Source organism: Scyliorhinus torazame, chromosome 7, assembly GCF_047496885.1.
Source record: "Scyliorhinus torazame isolate Kashiwa2021f chromosome 7, sScyTor2.1, whole genome shotgun sequence".
In the NCBI taxonomy this organism is placed as follows: Eukaryota; Metazoa; Chordata; class Chondrichthyes; order Carcharhiniformes; family Scyliorhinidae; genus Scyliorhinus; species Scyliorhinus torazame.
In genome coordinates, this window is record NC_092713.1 from 187,057,861 (window position 1) to 187,077,393 (window position 19,533).

Sequence of the window (19,533 nt, forward strand, 5' to 3'; positions counted from 1 at the left end):
CACTATCCAGTTAAATTACTGCACCACCATTTCACCCAAAATGACAATCATAATCATAATTATTGTCATAAGTAGGCTTACATTAACACTGCAATGAAGTTATTGTGAAAATCCCCTAGTCACCATACACTGGCGCCTGTTCGGGTCCACTGAGGGAGAATTCAGAAGGTCCAATTCACCTAACAAGCATGTCTTTTGGGATTTGTGGGAGCACCCAGAGGAAACCCACGCAGACACGGGGAGAATGTGCAGACTGCGCACAGTGATCCAAGCAGGAATCAAACCTGGGACCCTGATGCTGTGAAGCAACAGTGCTAACCTCTGTGCTACCATCCCTCTATATTTACTTCCCTATCTTTTCTAAACACCGGTAGCCAGGAGGGTTGAATACCCAGTGCTGCTCTTTTTGAGCCAGGTGTCCGAATGACCGAACATTCCCTGGATTTCAACTGAAGTTCTATTAACATTGAGAACTGGAGGCTCAAACCTTCAACAAGACAAACTTCCAATTAGAACCAGTTTACTGTCCCCATATAATACTTTATCTCCATGTGATGCTCTCTTTCCTGCATTGTGAGAAACAAGGAATTGTGCAAGATCAAAGTGACCTGGGAATTCAAGTACACAAGTCATTTGAAGCTGGTGGGTATATTTGAAAAGCAACCAAGAAAGTTAACAGAACAAAATGCAAGCCTTTTCCCTGGGGGACCGGAATACAAAGAAGTATTGGCCTTCAAAGGGGTGCTGTACATATACCATGATTAAATTACGATAGAAATAAAAATGGGGAAAAAGGTTGGAATACTAGCAGCTGTCATATCTCTGGAGAGTTAATGCACTGGACCTAATGCTCCTTTGGTCATTCCTTATCAGATCTCGTAGGCTCACTGGAGTGCGTGCCGGGCTGTTCTTTCTCCCGCACCCCTCTCCAGGCAGACCCCCATATGACCCCTCAAACTCACCTCCCCCCCATATGACCCCTCAAACTCACCTCCCCCCCATATGACCCCTCAAACTCACCTCCCCAGGGCCTGCCAACTTGGTACTAAGAGGGACTCCCGGCTATGCCAAAATAATTCAGCGCCGCATGCCGCAAGTGCCGGAAAGCTGCTAGCTTCTGCCCTCCAAGGCAGAACTTCCTGACCCAGAATGGTGGAATTCCCACTATTTTGAGTAACACAAATAACCAAATCGAATTAACTTGAGGGACAAATTAAAGGGACAATCCCTAAAAAGGAAACTGCCTTAAAAAACAAATCATTAATGCAATTTGAAACATCAAATCAAAATGTGATGAAAGGTGTCAATAAGGCACATCAGCCCATGCAGTGCCCAACAGGCATGGAAGGCTTCGAGGATGCCAGTGGACAACGTATGCTCCGGCAGACAGTCGGGTGGAATTCCCACCTCCAGCCTATTAATGGCCAATTGTCCATTAAATGGCTACATACCATCTGATGGTTCCCTCGACACACTCCCCCTAACTCTTTAAAGAGGGTATGGGGAATTTGGCAACTCGTATAATTTAACCCAACATTTTAGATTAGGTACCTAAATGTTGACTCCTCTTATCATGGATTTGTTATGTTTTACTATTGTCTGTTATCAAAGTGTTTTGTATGCAAGATGTAATTGCCCAATTTAAATAATTTCCAGCAACAAGCTTTTTGTGAATTAAAAAACTTCACACATTTGTCCTAGCTGTGTAAAAAAGCAAGGTCTCACTCACTCAACTCACACACTATTGCTCAAATAGATAGATGACAAATAGTACAATTACAATTTGGGATGATTTCAGTCTATTTGGCTGAAATGAAGGTCTTGGGGTGGGGGGGGGGGGGGGGGGGAGGAGGATTCTCACTCAGCTGCTGGGCAGTTGAATTGCCACTAAGTTGGTTCTCAAGTGAACTTGGAATTGGGTGGAGTTTTTCTCCCACTTTCAAGATATGGATGTTTATCTTGGCTGCTTAGTTTGATGGCTTTCTGTTGGTCTTGGACAGAACAGCTTCTTGTTATTCCAAAAGCAAGGTACCAATCTTGCTGTCTCACATGTGACCTGGGACAAATCTACAAGTCATTTTCCAAATAGGTTGCTGTATCATGTCAGTAAACATCCTGGACTGTGGTTTGACACTTCAAAATTCACTTGGTCGAGATTTGGATGAGACCAGCTTAATACAAAAACAAGTTGAAGGGCAGCAATTCATATTCGTCTCTCACATTTCATAGACATAGAATTTACAGCGGAGGAGATCATTCGACCCGTCGAGTCTGCACCGGCCCTTGGAAAGAGCACCCCACTTAAGCCCACACCTCCACCCCATACCCCAACAACCCCTTTGGACACTCAGGGCAATTTAGCATGGACAATCCACCTAACCTGCACATCTTTGGGCTGTGGGAGGAAACCGGAGCTCCCGGAGGAAACCCATGCAGGCATGAGAACATGCAGACTCCGCAGTGACCCAAGCTGGGAATCGAACCAGAGAGCTGTGAAGCGACAGTGCTAACCATTGTGCAACGGTGCCATCAATAATGAGACGGAAAAACAATTGCTATCCACCCGGAAAGGGGTATATGAATTATCAGATGACTGTGAATATCCATATTTAATTAGGTACATGCTCGAGTTTCAGGGCCTTCTGATGTCGTCACTTGATTTGCAGTGGCCATTTTAAGACCTTTGTGTTTACTTTTTTAAAATATGGCATTAAAATTTGAAACATTTTCATGCGTGTACTGGATATGTGACTTTCTACAGACACTGTAAAGTGATACCACCTGTTGATTGGTACCAGCATTGTCTATTTAAATTTTAATAGCTTGCATAACCTTGGTTTGCATATCTTTGAGTGAAGAGAATTGATCGAGTTTCTGATTGTATTCAAAATCTTAGAAGAATTTGATACGGTAGAAAATGTGTTTTGAGGGCAGCACGGTGGTGGTGGTTAGCACTGCTGCCTCACTGCGCCAAGGTCCCAGGTTCGATCCCGATTCTGGGTCACTGTCCATGTGGAGATTGCACATTCTCCCCGTGGTTGCGTGGGTTTTGCCCCCACAACCCAAAGATGTGCAGGGTAGGTGGATTGGCCATGCTAAATTGTCCCTTAATTGGAAAAAATTCATTGGGGACTCTAAATTTAAAAAAAAAGAAAATTTGTTTTGGTCAGGAAATCAAGAACAAAGGACATTTTAATTCAACTTACTCTAATTTTATCACCAGGAATTTTAGTGGAAACCTGGAATTCTTCTCTCTTCCCAATAAGGGTGTGAAAACTTTAAGACTGAGATCAACACCATGTGTCAAGGAAATAGATAGGAGCAGGAGGCCTTTTGGCCCTTCAAGCCTGCTCCGCCATTTATCACGATCATGGCTGATCATCCAACTCAATAGCCTAATCCTGCTTTCTCCCCATAGCATTTGATCCCATTCGCCCAAAGTTCTAGATCTAGCCGCCTCTTAAATATATTCAATGTTTTAGCATCAACTACTACCTGTGGTAATGAATTTCACAAGCTCACCACTCTTTGGGTGAAGAAATGTCTCATCGCTGTCCGAAATGGTTTACCCATACTTTGGCCCCTGGTTCTGGACACACCCACCATCGGGAACATCTTCCCTGCATCTACTCTGTCTAGTCCTGTTAGAATTTTATACGTCTCTATAAGACCTCCCCCACTCATTCTTCTGAACTCCAGCGAGAGCAATCCTAACTTAGTCAATCTCTCATATGACAGTCCCACCATCCCTGGAATCAGTCTGGTAAACCTTCTCTGCACTCCCTTCTCTGAACATCCTTCCTCAGAGGAGAACAAAACTGCGCACAATATTCCAGCTGTGGCCTCTCCAACCTGTCCAGATCATGCTGTAGGATCTCTGCATCCTTGTCACAGTTCACCCTCCCACCCAACTTGGCATCATCTGCAAACTTTGAGATGTTACATATTGTTCCCTCATCCAAATCATTAATATATATCAACGGATATGGAGAACAGTTGGGGAAAAAGTAGTGAGATGCCAATTGTGATCTGTGTGGTTGAACTACCCTCTTGGAGTGCTCCCAAAACAAGGCCTGGTTTTCCAAAATGCTGCCTCTAGAAGCGCGGGAGATCTTTGACTTTACATTTTTATGGAGTATTTTAACATAGCCTGCAATTTAAAATCAAATTCTCCTGTCCTGTAATTCCTGTTCCCTGCTTACAGGAGAGCTCCTGGTTTTTGGAACTTGTTGCACAAAACCACTTGCAAAAATAATCAGAAGACAACAAATCCAACCTTGACAGGGAAATGCAATTACCATCGCAGTCAAGTGATCAAACCTCCAGGTATGCCAGCTTAATGGTCTGTTCAAGTTATAAAAATGATAGCTTTACACAGAATACACACATAACTACAATGTTTGTGCTCAACACTTGCTAACCATCCGCCTTTTCCTCATAACCTGTAACTCAAGTACCGACAGCAAAGTGTAAGCTATGTGCAGCTGCCTTCTCCTCTCACCTGATCCATCCCCATGAGACAGCTGAAATACGTCTGTACATCTGTTTATCTGCACAGTGGTTAGCACTGCTGCCTCCCAGGGATCCAGGTTCAATTCCAGCAATGGATCACTGTCTGTATGGAGTTTGTATGTTCTCCCAGTGGCTGGGTGGGTTTCCTCCGGCTGTTTTGGTTTCTTTCCCCCAGTCTAAAGATGTGCAGGTTAGGTGGATTGGCCATGCTAAATTGTTCCTTGGTGTCAAAAAAGATGAGGCGGGGTTACTGAGATAGGGTAAGAATGTGGGCCTAGGTAGGGTGCTCTTTCAGAGGGTCGGTGCAGACTTGATGGGCCGAATAGCCTCCTTCTGCAATATAGTGATTCTTTGATTTCCATGGACCACGTACACCGTTCCAACACAGTAACACGTATAGGTGACCTAGGTCTCTTTTAAACCTTTTCTTGGGAATATGATTAAGTCAATGCATCAAAGGGAGAAAGGAATTGCAAGGTCTGCGAGTGGTTGAGGAAAGACATTTCGCTGTGGTTTATCATTGCTAACACAATGGAAATAAAGATCGATTATTTTTTTTAATTTGCTCATGGGGTGTGGATGTCGCTGGTTGGGCCAGTATTTATTGCCCATCCGAGGACATTTAAGAGTCAACCACATTGCTGGGTGTCTGGAGTCAGATGCAGGCCAGGTAAGGACGACAGATTTCCTTCCCTAAAGTAGAATAGTGAGCCAGATGGGTTTTTATGACAATTGACAATGGTTTCATGGTTATTATCAGACTTCTAATTCCAGATTTTAAACATTTAATTCAAATTGCACCATCTGCCGAGGTGGGATTCGAACTTTGGTCCCCAGAGCAATACTCTGGGTTTCTAGATCACTTGTTGTGACAATACCACTACGCACTGGCCCCCTTAAAATAATTAACTCATGCATAATAGGTGAATTGATGAATGAGATCCCAAAGAAGTCAGCACCTGCCATTTGTGATTAGGCAGTCAGCTCCCTTTCTCCTTGGACTGGGCACCATCCTGCACATTGCTCATATGCAGATTCTTCATGTACAATCTGATACATCAAACATTTGATGTACAATGTGGCTTGGGGCTTCAGAGCTCATCATGGCCTCGCCTAATTACTATAGCAGCACTGTGCAATAACCATCCAGAAAGCAGGTTCTGCTCTCCTTAGCTTTTGTGTGTGTGTGGTGGTGGGGGAGTGGGGGGAGAAGAGAGAGCGAGTGTGTGGTGGTGGTGGTGGGGGAGAAGAGAGAGAGAGAGAGAGAGAAGAGGAGGATAAGTCACGTTTTCTCCAACAGCCCAAAATAACAAAACTCAAACCAATGATATTCTTAAATATGGTTTTAATACTCTTCTCCATTTCTGTACATCACAACACCAAGTTGCTGCTTGGAATCTTTCTGCAGAGGCTGTAGTGCACGAAAGCTGAGCTCGACCCCTTTTCTCTGAATTCAACAGATCACTTCCATATCAGGAGAATACATTGGTCAAAGAAATACAAAAAACATTTTGGCATCATTTCCAAACTTAAATAGTAAACATTAAAACTACAAAAGGAGCTGCATACTTTCCAATGCATACTTCTCATACCAAGCAGTGGGCTATTTGAAAAAGTAAATATATATTTATTTATATATATATATATTCTTCTGGTTCATGTATCAAAATGGCCCCATTTACACAGTTTGAGCAACCCAGTGCTAAAGGCATGGTCCAGCACAATTCTCTCTTTTGGACAGGGGCTGGAGAGCACGACATTTCTGTGTTTATCAAAGTCAATGCAAGTTCTCCACAAATCCTTCCGAGTACTGAAAACTTCAAAGGCCAAAATGACAAAAACAGAATTGCAATCATTTCATGATCTGCACATTTGCTTTCTTAATTCTATTTTATATATTCAGCATTAGAAATTTACTCAGTTAAAACAGAAAACTACTTTTGGATGTTTTGACAGAAAAGCACATTTCAAAAGCTGCAAATGGATTTCAGTTCTCAGAGGGTTTTTGAAAAACGTAATCCAATCTTGAACAGAAGCAGAGTGAAAAACTGATTTTAAATCGACAACTTTCTACAGTGTATAATTGTATGAAATTAAATATACATCTAGTTAGAAATAGACTTTGGGAACCATATACGAGTTACCCTGTAAAGTAGCTGATATGGAATAGGTGGAGGCTCTTGCTGATTAATGGCAACGGTGCTATGCATTGAATAGTTGTCAGAGAGGAAACAAAACCTAATTTATATTACAGTGGCCAGTGAACTGCACTGTACACACTGGAACCGAGTTAAGGAGTTTGAAGGAGGTGATGTATTGTTGAGAATGCTAATCAGAAACTATCTCCCCCATTATTTGATAAATAAGACCACATCTCAACATAATCACAGCCTCGCTGATTAATAAGAAAAATCACTGCCTTCCTCTTATCTAACAAGAGTCCACAGGTTAACAGAAATAGGTCTGATTTCAACACATATATCGTGCATGTTGCAAGCAGTTACTCAGAACAATATACTGTGTGCAATGTAAAAATATACATTGACTTGTCACACCTTTAACCTACAGAACTTCACTGCACTTTTCAGAATTCATTATTGAAATGTGACAAATGATACAACCCAGTTAATAATCCGAATGTCCTTTCCTCGATTGCATTAACAAGCGACTGCTTCAGGCAGGCCAAGGAATAGCAGATCCAATCCACAGGTTGCTCAACAAGACGTTCATTTGACATTTGCCCTCCATCTATTCCCCAATCAATGCCTGTCCAACAATTCAGTTCAGCTCCAGCCCAATTTCAATGCTCATAGACACTCCCTTGGTACTAATGTGACCTCACTGCTCTGTGTGGTTTTAATGCTCTATTTTAACCAGTTTACAGTTTGATTAAAACAATCATGTTCCTGTTACCGTTTCTCTTCAATTGCTCTGGTTCAATAACAACAGCCTTACTTACTCCCTGTCCGTCCAGTTTGCTGGATCCTTATACCAGGGGTTTAAATTTGAGCTTCCTTGCACTTGTCTCAACAGGAACTCAAACCCCAATGGAAATGTGATACCTGCATCTGATAAGTGGATGATGGTGCCTGGATGCCTTTGCTAGAATTTGGGGTTGTTTCGAAGAAATACACAGACAGCAACTTTCCAATTTGCAGTTTGTGCAGCAGAGGCTGTGTCCTGCAACATGATCCCAAGGGTATGCCCAGGTCATGTTCGTACTGTACCAACAATAAACCCCAATATGGAGCAAATCCTAAGTTAATACAATACATGTCCATCTAGATCAAAACCATCACAGATCCCAAAGTTAGAACTTACTGGCTCTCGACTCGCAAGCAGCCAAAGGAAATCCTTTGTTAATACAACTGAATGGGAACTCTTGTCTAAAACCATCAAGACCATCGCAGGTACAAATATTGCTTGGGGATATAGCACCTTTTACCACTACTAGATATCACTAGCACCCATTCTGGCAATACCTAGCAGCAGGCAAAAATGCTACTTAAACCACCCCCTTTTTTTTCTTTTTTTTAATATAAAAGGCTTGAGGGATTCTTTCCTACTCCCTCCGCAAACGCGGAAGCCAAAAAAATTGGTCGCGAATCTGAAAATTCGCCCCTGCCATTCCCCCCCCCCACCCCCCAGCTTTATTTCAAAGAGATTCACTTTAATTACTTGCATGACAAAGGCTTTATTCTACCCCCTCCCCCTCATGTACAGCCGTGGCTCAATATTACCCATGTAAATGGGGTCATACACTGCACAAGTTACTCAAGTTGTCTTTTTTTTTTAATATAGAAACTCTCTCCAAGGGGGAAAACAGAGAGCTCATCTCCATTCAGCCTGCAGAAATGAAGTTCGATAGCATTCCATTTTTATTATTTGCCTCTACATATGGAGGTAAAAAAATCTGAATTTCATAAAATACAACAGCAACAAAAGTCCCATTGAAGTAAAAATTAAAAAAAAAAAAATGAAATTTCTCAAAAGATTAGTCCAAACTGGCATTAGGAACACAGTAGTTTGGTGTTGCTGCTGTATTGACACTATGACAAATCGAAGAGTGTTATTTCTTTTTAAATTCACCATCTCCAATGTATTTAGAATATCACAAGTTGTGTAAATGTCTGTTCTAAGGCAGGGATTGATTATTCCGCTGTGGATCTTCACTCCTTGGGTTGGATGCTGGAGGGTTAGGCACCTGTAACCAGACCTAGTCCAAACTACCTAGTAGTCGTCCAGGTCGTAAAAGTCATCCTCATCTCCCTGGTATTCCATACCTTGAAAGTCCACACGGTACCGCAGGATACCTGTTATAAACAAGAGACACTTCATTTACATGGCGCCTTTCACAGCTTCAGGATACCTTAAGGCCTTTTACAAACAATCAAATAGTCACTGTTGAAAATGCGTGAAACAATGCAGCTTAATTTACGCAGACGAAATTTTATGAAGAGAGAGTTCTGGATCTCTCTTACATTTAATAAACAATTATCTTTGTTACCTCCAGGATTTATTTCCTTCCGAGCATTAACATTCTTACCGAGTCCCTCCAATCAAAACAGACGCCAATAAATCAGTATTGCTTCATTGTAAAACTCAGACGGTACACTGACTGAACAGATGAGAGTTGGGGTGAGGGGATAGTGAGGTTACTTTATGCAGAACAGTCTGGATTCATCCAGTTTCAACAAGATTTTTGCTTGCTCGCTCTGCTGGCAAGGTGTTTCTTTGAAAGGTTGAAATGGGCAGGTTGCAGAGTGGAGGGGACAGGGGGTAGGATTACCAACTATAACTGGGAATGTGCTGAAAACAAGTTATATAATGCCTTAAAATTAATGCCCACAAGAAAGTTTTTTGAAAAGAACGTTTGATGGCCTCATCTATTTTCCCAGTTTGGTTTAATTCCTGGACTGTAGAAGAAACACTTACGGACAATATTTAATGTGTTTTGCTTTCCATATTTATTAATGCTTTGTAAAATATTACTGCTTGTGTGAGATTATCTTGCTTGGAAATAAATCCAACTACTTGTCTTTGCTGGAATGGAATGGCCATGCAATGTGGCATTTACATGTAGAAAGTAGGTATTAAGAGTATATTACACTATAATGAAACAATAGTTAAGTGAGAGGGGGAACTTTTCAGTTCACAGTTTGAACATGCAGCTCTTACCACCAATCCCACCAAAGCCCTTCACAAACTGGGACCCTTCTTGTGACTTGTCTGTGACGATCTCCAGTGTAGCTCCAAATTTTTTGTAGTTGTTAGCAAACCACTCCAAGAGGGGCATGCTTTCTATAAGTTCATGTTCCTGTCCAGTCTAAATTTTTGTTGAAATAAAGAACAAAAAATTAATTTTACTTTTATATAACTTATGGGCTTTAATACTCACTGAAATGTTTTCAAAATCATTCACCTGCATACAACTTAATGTAACTACATCCATGTCTAGTCCTTGGGTTTAGGGTTTTGTGTGACAAAAATGGTCTATGAGATGACCAGTATCAGTCCACAATATCAGCTCTTACCCGAATATACCATGTCACTTAAATACAGGATGTGGAGATGCCGCCGTTGGACTGGGGTGGGCAAGGTAAGAAGTCTTACAACACCAGGGTAAAGTCCAACAGGTTTGTTTTGAATCACTAACTTTCAGAGCGCAGCTCCTTCGTCAGATTCACCTGAGGAAGGAGCTGCGCTCCGAAAACTAGTGATTCAAAACAAACCTGTTGGACTTTAACCTGGTGCTGTAAGACCTCTTACTTAAATACAGGATCTGCAATGTTTTAACAGGGAGAATCACAATGAGACTCAACCCAGATTGCCTTAATTTCAACCGTGTCACTGGCTAAGAATAATATCAAGTACAAAGAAACAGCAAGTCTCATTTAATCTCCATCCGTCAACTCAGGTTTGTTAGGACAAAGTCTATAGTATCACTAACCAGTGTTGACTAAGGTATGAATAGGTTTATTACCTTGGGTCCTCCATAGTGGACAAGATTTTTAAAAAATCAAGACAGGTGTGCATACATTTCAGACAGCTAGAAAAGTGCTTCATTTACAAGACTAATCCCCAGTGTCGGAGAACAGAGTTGCTCCTCTGTTAAAGGCGGAAGAAGAAAAAACCTTGGGGTTCCCACTCAGGAAAGCATATGAAACAGTCACTTGGTAGTACAGAAGTTAAATGTTGCTGAAAAGAGTCATGTTGCTGACGCTTTTCATCTTGCACTTATCAGAACAGGAACAAAGTTCAAATAATTACAACAATACAAAAGAAAAGGGTGTTCATTGGTTTGCAAGTCGACTGTGATTGGCTGAGGTATTTCCATGGAAAAAGCAATTGGGAAATATAAGCCCCCGGGTAATTCAAAAAAGGAGCAAGGCTTTTGTTTGCATAGAATGGGTCCCTGCATATGATGGTATGTTACTTTTCGCAAGTTTAAATGAGCCATATTATGAGATTATCCAATTATCTTCAATTGGTTTTTAGTACATTCAAGATTGTTCAGAAAGGGCTGCCAATTGTAGACATTTTGTTTTGGGTTTCACAGGCACAGGTGAAGTTTGTGCTCTGCCTATTATGAACACCAACGGAACGTGGCTTGTTTGATTTGATCAGACAATTGTCAGGATGTACAGCCTACAAACCTGGCATTGCACCAGCATAGAAACTAAGATATCAGTCGAGCTCATAATGAGGCTGGCTCATTTATGCTTGGTATAAGCAACATACATTCATAAGGCGACCCTGTCCCTGCAACCAAGGGAATACGTTTAAGCCTCGGTCCTTCTTTTGAATTATCTGGAAGCTGGTGGAGCCGATAGTTCCCTGTTGCTTTCTCCATGGCAATGCTTCAGCCAGAGTTGACTTGCCAACCAATCAGCACTCTTTTCTGTGAGAGTACTAATGGTTTGAAATTTGGCTTTCTTACATTTGTTCCGATGAGTGATGAAAACATTATTTTCAGCAAGATTCAAAAGTGTATGTGCAGAAATTGACAGTTCAATTGACCGACAAGAATTATATTTCTCCAATTCAGGCCTTCTATGGTTGATTCGCCCATCATTGGGAGCTGTGTCTTCAACAGTCTAGGCCCAAAGCTCTAGAACTCTCTCTCAAGCTCGCCGTCTCTCGGTTCTCCTCTGGAATTCACTCCCTGAACATCTTTCTTTAAGAAGTCTTACAACACCAGGTTAAAGTCCAACAGGTTTGTTTCAAATCACTAGCTTTCAGAGCACTGCTCCTTCCTCAGGTGAAGGAGCAGTGATTTGAAACAAACCTGTTGGACTTTAACCTGGTGTTGTAAGACTTCTTACTGTGCTCAGCCCAGTCCAACACCGGCATCTCGACATCATCTTTCTTTAAAACACTTTATAAAACCTACCTGCTTGATCAAACATTTGGTGATCCTCCTAATGTCTTCTCTTTGGCTCAGTATCAATTTTTTTTCTTATTGTACATGTGTGAAGCACCTTGGAACACTTTGATTAAAGGTACCATGTAATTGTAAGTTGTGTTATATGTTCATCTACAATAATGCACAAATGCTCAAGTGGTCACATCCCAATGTAAGTCAATGTAAGTAACTCGGGGCTGGGGGGGGGGGGGGGGGGGGGGGGGGGGGGCTTCTTTCACAGAAGGGACTCCACACACTACAATTTTATTCAAAATGCATCCAATTTTAATTGAGATCAATCTTTGGAATGTAAAGCATCAAACAACTGCCTTTCAGCCCATTTGTCGCTGCTTTATATAGAATGAAATTGTACCTCTTTGTCCGTGAAATGGGATTTATCCTTCTCTTGTTCAGGTGTCAGGTACAAGATTTTCTCTTCTAGGAAAGTAGAAGACAATTAACAGGTTTGCCTATTCTGGCACAAATATCAAATCACACAGTAACAACCACATCTTGTCTTTAACTCCATTCAATGGAGGTCAATGAAGAACTGAAGAGAGCTCCAAATACCTTCTGTGCCATGACAACGAAGTACATATCGCATAATATCCAGATTTTCGTAAACTATCAGGATCTCAACTGCACCCATCTCCAGCGCTTTCAACGTGTCATCCACTCCGAAGCAGTACTTCCCTGTATCCTGGCTGATTTCATCAAAGTATCGCCCTAAATTTAAAAATACTGTTATGCACTGCTTCAACTGAGCGTTCCAACAAATTATAATGGCCACCGGGGCAGCATGTGGCGCAGTGGTTAGCACTGGGACTGCGGCGCAGAGGACCCGGGTTTGAATCCCTGCCCGTGCGGAGTTTGCATTCTCCCCATGTCTGCGTGGGTTTCACCCCCACAACCCAAAGATGTGCTGGTTAGGTGGATTGGCCATGCTAAATTTCCCCTTAATTGGAAAAAATAATAATTGGGTACTCTAAATTTAAAAAAAGGGGGGGGGGGGGGGGGGGCAAAGTAGAATGGTCATCAGCACCACAACTGCCAGAGTATATATATGTAGGGAGACCAGGTGAAGGCAGCACAATTTTCAGTGCGAGTCTACAGCTACAGGATTCTACAGACTCTACAACAGATTGGAGGGTAGCTAATGTCACTCCAATATTCAAAGACGGAGATAGAGAGAAATCAGGGAATTATAGACCAGTAAGACTAACATCAGTAGTGGGGAAAATTCTTGAATCCATTATCAAGGCCTTTATAGCGGAACATTTAGAAAGCAGTGGCAGGATCAGTCAGGGTCAGCATGGAATTATGAAGGGGAAATCATGCTTGACAAATCTGTTGGAATTCTTTGAAGAAGTAACCAGTACAGTTGACAAGGGGGAACCAGTCGATGTCGTATACTTGGACTTTCAGAAGGCGTTTGACAAAGTCCCGCATAAGAGATTATTGTGCAATTCCAGGCGAGCGTTGCCTGACTGACTATCCACCAGGAAGGCGGTAGGCCAATTGAGGCGAGCAAGGGGTGCAGTATGAGCATGGAGAGAAGGCAGGGCTTTTGTTGGCGGGTCAGCTCCAGAGGGAGGCTGCGGCAAGGGAAATTGTCCAGGTGCGGGACAGGGCAGGGAAGTTGGTGGTTGCTCCAGATCAGATTAACAACGTCATTAAGGAATTCTATGAGAAGTTGTACAAGTCAGAGCCACCTGGGGGAGGCCAGGAGATGCAGGAATTTCTAGATGGGCTGGAGTACCCGAGGTTAGGGGAGGGGGATAAGGCTACATTAGAAGGAGCGATAGTGGAGCAGATATAAAAGATGCGATTGGGGGCAGCACGGTGGCGCAGTGGGTTAGCCCTGCTGCCTCACGGCGCCAAGGTCCCAAGTTCGATACCGGCTCTGGGTCACTGTCCATGTGGAGTTTGCACATTCTCCCCGCGTTTGCGTGGATTTCGCCCCCACAACCCAAAGATGTGCAGGGTAGGTGGATTGAACATGCTAAATTGCCCCTTAATTGGAAGAAAATGAATTGGGTACACTAAAGATGCGATTTGAAGGATGCAGTCGGGGAAGGCGGCAGCGCCAGATGGGATGCCGGTGGAATATTATAAAAAATTCAAAAATAAGCTGGTACCGCTGATGGTGGGGTCTTTGAGGCGGCGATAGGGAAGGGAGTGTTACCACAAACGTTGGGGCAGGCATCGATTTCCCTGTTACTTAAGATAAGGATCCGACGGAGTGAGAGTCGTATAGGCCCATATCACTTTTAAACGGGAACGCAAAGATATTGGCGAAGGTACTGGCAGGGAGGAGTGCCTCCCGAAGATGATAAGTGAAGATCAGACGTGGTATGTGAGAGGGAGGCAGCTTTTTGCGAACATTAGGAGGGTATTGAGCGTGGTTATGGCACCGGCGGAGAGGAGGGAAACAGAGGTGGCTGTGGCATCGGACACCGACCAGGTAGACTGGGTAGAATGGGTGGTACTCGATGGCAGTTCTGGAGCGGTTTGGGATTGGAACAAGATTTGTGGACTGGGTAAAGCTACTATATAAGGAGCCGAGGGCGAGTGTCCCCACAAATAACATCAGCTCGGAATACTTTCCTCTCCACCATGGGACTAGGCAGGGATGTCCTATGTCCCCCCCCCGCCCCTGCTGTTTGCACTCGCGATTGAGCCATCATGATAAGAAGTTCAGGGCTATGGAAAGGAATAGTGCGGGTGGAAGGGGGCATAGGGTGTCCTTATATGCAGATGACTTGTTATTATACGTGTCGGAACCTAGTGTGTCAATAGGGGGAATACTGGAGCTGCGTCGGGTGTTTGGGTCTTTCTCGGGTTACAAATTAAATGTAGACAAGAGTGACTATTTTGTGGTGTCTCGGCCGGGGTTGGGGACAGGGACACACTTTAGATACCTGAGGGTGCAGGTTGCTCGGGATTGGGAGGGGCTTCGTAGGTACAAAATTTCTAGTTTGGTGGGGAGGGTGAAAGCTGACCTGGCAAAGTGAGAGGGTCTCCCTCTGTCACTGGCTGATCGGGAACAGGCGGTTAAAATGAACGTGTTGCCGCGATTCCTGTTTATTTTGCAATGCCTGCCAATTTTCCTGCCAAAGGCATTTTTTTTTTTTATATAGAGAGATTGACGGGATGATTAACTCATTCATATCAGGAGGAAGGTAGCCAGAATTAGAAAGGTGCTACTACAGAGAGGAAGGCAGGCAGGGAGTTTGGGTCTTCCAAACCTAATGTATTATTACTGGGCGAATGTGGAGAAGGCACGGAGCTGGGTTAGAAGGGTTGACTCCCAATGAGTCAGAATGGAGGAGAGTTTGTGTAGGGGGTCGGGATTGAAGGCGCTAGCAACAGCGCCGTTCCAGGCGGCCCCGGGGAAATACTCGGAGTCTGGTAGCAATAGATTAGTTGAGAATTTAGAGGCAGTTTGGGTTGGGGGCAGGGTCAAGGGAAATGCCGATCTGGGGGAACCATAGATTTGAGCCAGGGAAGTGAATGGAAACTTTCGGAGATGGGAGGGGAAAGGAATTAGGACACTAAAAGATTTGATTCTTGGGGGTCGGTTTGCAGGATTGAAGGAGCCGGGAGCGAAGTATGGGCTGGAGCAGGGGGAAATATTTAGATACATGCAGGTTCGAGACTTTGCCAGAAAGGTGTCATGTGAGAGTACCTTTCAGAAATGGGTGTTTTTTTATAGAATAACTGTGGTGGGTGTACCTTTAAGAAATAGGTGTTTATTACTGCGGTGATGTCAGAGTGTGGGTGGAGCTGGGCTGTCTGTCAGCTTTTAGTTTCACTTTGAGAAAAGCTTGGGTGTGTGTGTTTTTTTGGTTTCATTTCAGTGTTGGAGCTGCAGTCAGCCACAGAAGGTGTAATGTTCTCTCTGCCACGTAAAGACTATCTCTTGATCATTTGGTGAATTCAGAGTGATAACTGTTCTCAGCAGTGAATTTAAACCTGATGTGCTTCTGGTAAAAGTTTTTTTTTAAAGTCTTATGGATGTTAAAAGGAAAGTTTAAGGATTACTTACTGTTGTATTCTTTGGGGGTTGTATTTGAATTGATGGTTGCTAAGATGTTCACTGTATGTTTATAAAAAGGTTAGCTTGAGTTCATAGAATAAACATTCTTTTGCTTTAAAAAATATTGTTAGATTTCTGCTGTACCACACCTGTAGAGTGGGCAATGGGCCTTGTGCTCCCCATATCACAATCTAGTAAAAGTTGTGGGTCAGGTGTACTCCATGATACACTTTGGGGTTCTCCAAACCCTGGCCAATACAAATTGGGGGCTCGAGGGGGATAAAAGTCTATCTACTGGGTTGGCTTACTGAACTTAAAGACAGTGAGGGGTGAGCATAGTGTGGTTGCTTTTCAGGTGTGATATTCCAGTTTAAGTGGGAAGTGTGTTGTGGACAATGGCTCTTTCAGAGGCTCTGAAGTTTTTGGGGATGGAGACGGTCACACGCAGTACCTTACGGACAGAGACTAAAAGCAGACTGTTGGATTTGGCAAAAACATTGCAGTTAACAATACCTGACAAAATGCGAAAAGATGAGGTAATTATGGCGGTGGCTAAGCATTTAAAATTGCCTGAGATACAGTCGGACTCATTAGATATGGCAAAAATTCAGTTACAAATTAAACAAATGGAACAGGAGAAAGAATTAAAACAGCTCGAATACGAAAGAGATAGAGGAAAAAGAGATAGAAAGGAAAAAGAAAGAAAGAGAGAGAGAGAGAGTTTGAACTTCAGAAAATGGCCATGAAACATGTCAGTCAGTTAAAATTGGCGGATTTAAAGGGAAATGTACAGTTTGAGGCTAGTGATGAGGATAAAGAGAAAGCAAGTCAAAGGCTTGGTGGGGATCTATTTAAATATGTCCAAGCATTGCCAAGGTTTGACGAGAAGGAGGTAGAAGCCTTTTTCAGTTCATTTGAGAAGGTGGCTAAACAAATGAAATGGCCACAGGTCATGTGGGTATTACTGATTCAAACAAAGCTGGTAGGTAGGGCTAATGAAGTGTTTGCATCACGAGCGGAGAAGGTATCTGGGGCGTATGAGGAGGTGAAAAAATCCATCTTGGGTGCATATGAACTAGTGCCTGAAGCCTACAGACAAAGGTTCAGAAATTTAAAGAACGAATTTGGTCAAACATGCATGGAGTTTGAAAGGATCAAACAAGAGTAATTTTGATAGGTGGATAAGGGCTTTGATAATAGACTAAAACGTATGAAGCTCTCAGAGAAATTATACTTTTGGAGGAGTTTAAAAATTCAATTCCTGATGTAGTGAGAACTCATGTGGAAGAACAGAGGGTTAAAACTGCGAGATTAGCAGCAGAAATGGCAGATGATTATGAATTACTTCATAAATCAAAGCTTGGTTTCCGACATCTGTTTCAGCCTGAGGGATAGAAACTGGGGACATGAGAAATATTCAAGTGGTAAATGTAAAGGTGATCTGATGGGAGATAATAAGAAGAGTGTACCTCAGATTAAAAAAGAAATCCAGGAGGGTGGAAGAGACATGAAAAGTTTCAAATGTTTTCACTGTAATAAACTAAGCCATGTAAAGTCACAGTGTTGATGGTTGAAGAAAAGCATTGGGAAGGCTGATCTGGTAAAACAGGATAAGACAGTGGGGTTTGTTAAAGTGGTAAAGGAAAGCCCAAGTGAAGCGAAGGAGGTGCAAAAGACTGTACAGCCTGATCAAGAGGTGATTGATAAGAAGGTGCCAGATATCTTTAAAGAATTTACTTGTGTGGGTAAAGTTTACTCATGTGCATCAGGAGGAGTAGGTAAAGAAGTCACAATATTAAGAGATACGGGAGCTATTCAATCTTTAATGGTAAGAGATGAGGAGTTATGTAGTTTGGGAAGAATATTGCCAGAAAAGGTGGTAATATGTGGAATTCAGGGTGAGTGGAGTAGTGTTCCATTATATAAGGTAAGGTTGGAAAGTCCAGTGAAGAGTGGTGAAGTGGTAGTAGGAGTAATAGAGAAACTATCTTGTTCAGGAATACAGCTAATCTCGGGTAATGATATAGCTGGATCGCAGGTGGGACCGATGCCTACTGTGGTTGATAAGCCAGTGGAAAATCAGACAACTGAAGTGTTGAAGGACGAATATCCTGGGATTTTTCCGGATTGTGTAGTAACAAGGTCGCAAAGTCACAGGTTAAGACAAGAGGAGAAATCAGAGAGTGAAGGTAAAGGTGAAGTGCCATTATCAGAAATGATTTTTGATCAGATGGTTTAAAAAGAACAAGAACCGGTGGAGGATGAGGCGGATATTTTTAGTTCAGGAATATTGGCGGAGTTACAACAGAAAGATGTAGAAATAAAATGGATGCATCAGAAAACATACACGGAAGAGGAATCTGGGTGTATACCAGAGTGTAATTACCATAAAAGTGATGTCTTGATGAGAAAATGGAGACCTTTACATATGCAGGCGGATGAAAAGTGGGCAGAAGTTCATCAAGTAGTATTGCCGGTAGGGTATAGAAAGGAGGTATTACGAGTTGCACATGAGGTACCAGTGGGAGGTCATTTGGGAGTTAGGAAAACTCAAGCTAAAATATAAAAACATGTTTATTGGCCTGGACTACATAAAGGTGTAGTTAAATTTTGTAATCATGTCACACATGTCAAGTGATAGGGATACCTCAGGCAGTGATAAAACCAGCACCCTTAATACCCATTCCAGCATTTGAGGAACCTTTTACAAGGGTCCTAATTTATTGCGTAGGACGGCTTCCTAAAACGAAAAGTGGGAATCAATATCTTTTGAAGATAATGGATGTGTCTACTAGGTTTCCAGAGGCCACTCCAGTGCGTAATATTACAGCTAAAAAGATTGTGGAGGAGTTACTACTAGATATGGACTACCCACAGAAATACAATCGGATCAAGGATCGAATTTTACCTCAAGGTTATTCAAAGAAGTTATGGATCGCATAGGAATAAAACAATTTAAATCAACTGCGTACCATCCAGAATCGCAGGGAGCATTAGAAAGGAGGCATCAGACATTAAAGACAATGTTGAGGGATTATCACGATTATCCAGAGGATTGGGATAAAGGAATTCCATTCGTACGGTTTGCAATTAGGGATGCACCTAATGAGTCAACCAAATTCAGTCGTTTGAACTAATTTTTGGACATGAGGCAAGAGGACCACTTAAATTGATTAAGGAAAAATTGGTGAGTGAGAAATCGGAAATTACATTATTAGATTACGTGTCAAATTTTACAGAACGATTAAATAGAGCAGGTGAATTGGCTAGACAACATTTCAAAGTTGCACAAAATGTGATGAAACGGGTAGCGGACATGAAATCCAAAGTTTGTAATTTTGCCAGTGGGGATAAAGTTTTCGTATTGTTACCAGTGGTAGGCGAACCTTTAAAAGCAAGGTTTTGTGGACCGTATCAGATTGAACGGAAATTAAGTGAGGTGAATTATGTGGTAAAAACGCCAGATAGAAGGAAGACTCACCAAGTGTGTCATGTGAATATGCTTAAAAGGTATTTTGAAAGGGAAGGAGAGAAAAAGGAGGTTTTAATGATTCTAACTCAGTTAGAATCCAGATGA

The 19,533-nt window shown here is 42.4% G+C and overlaps 1 protein-coding gene across 1 annotated transcript in view; it reads right to left on the reverse strand.

Moving 5' to 3' along the window:
- Window positions 1-5,842: 5,842 nt before the first annotated feature.
- The window catches only part of LOC140426743 (eukaryotic peptide chain release factor subunit 1), a 153,772-nt gene continuing 140,081 nt past the window's right edge, over window positions 5,843-19,533 (reverse strand). The window contains exons 8-11 of the mRNA XM_072511877.1: window positions 12,488-12,643; window positions 12,291-12,355; window positions 9,691-9,838; window positions 5,843-8,825 (exon numbers count right to left, since the gene is read on the reverse strand). Of these exons, the coding sequence (XP_072367978.1) occupies window positions 8,743-8,825; window positions 9,691-9,838; window positions 12,291-12,355; window positions 12,488-12,643 (452 nt within the window). The 3' untranslated portion in view covers window positions 5,843-8,742. The remainder of the gene's footprint in view (window positions 8,826-9,690; window positions 9,839-12,290; window positions 12,356-12,487; window positions 12,644-19,533) is intronic.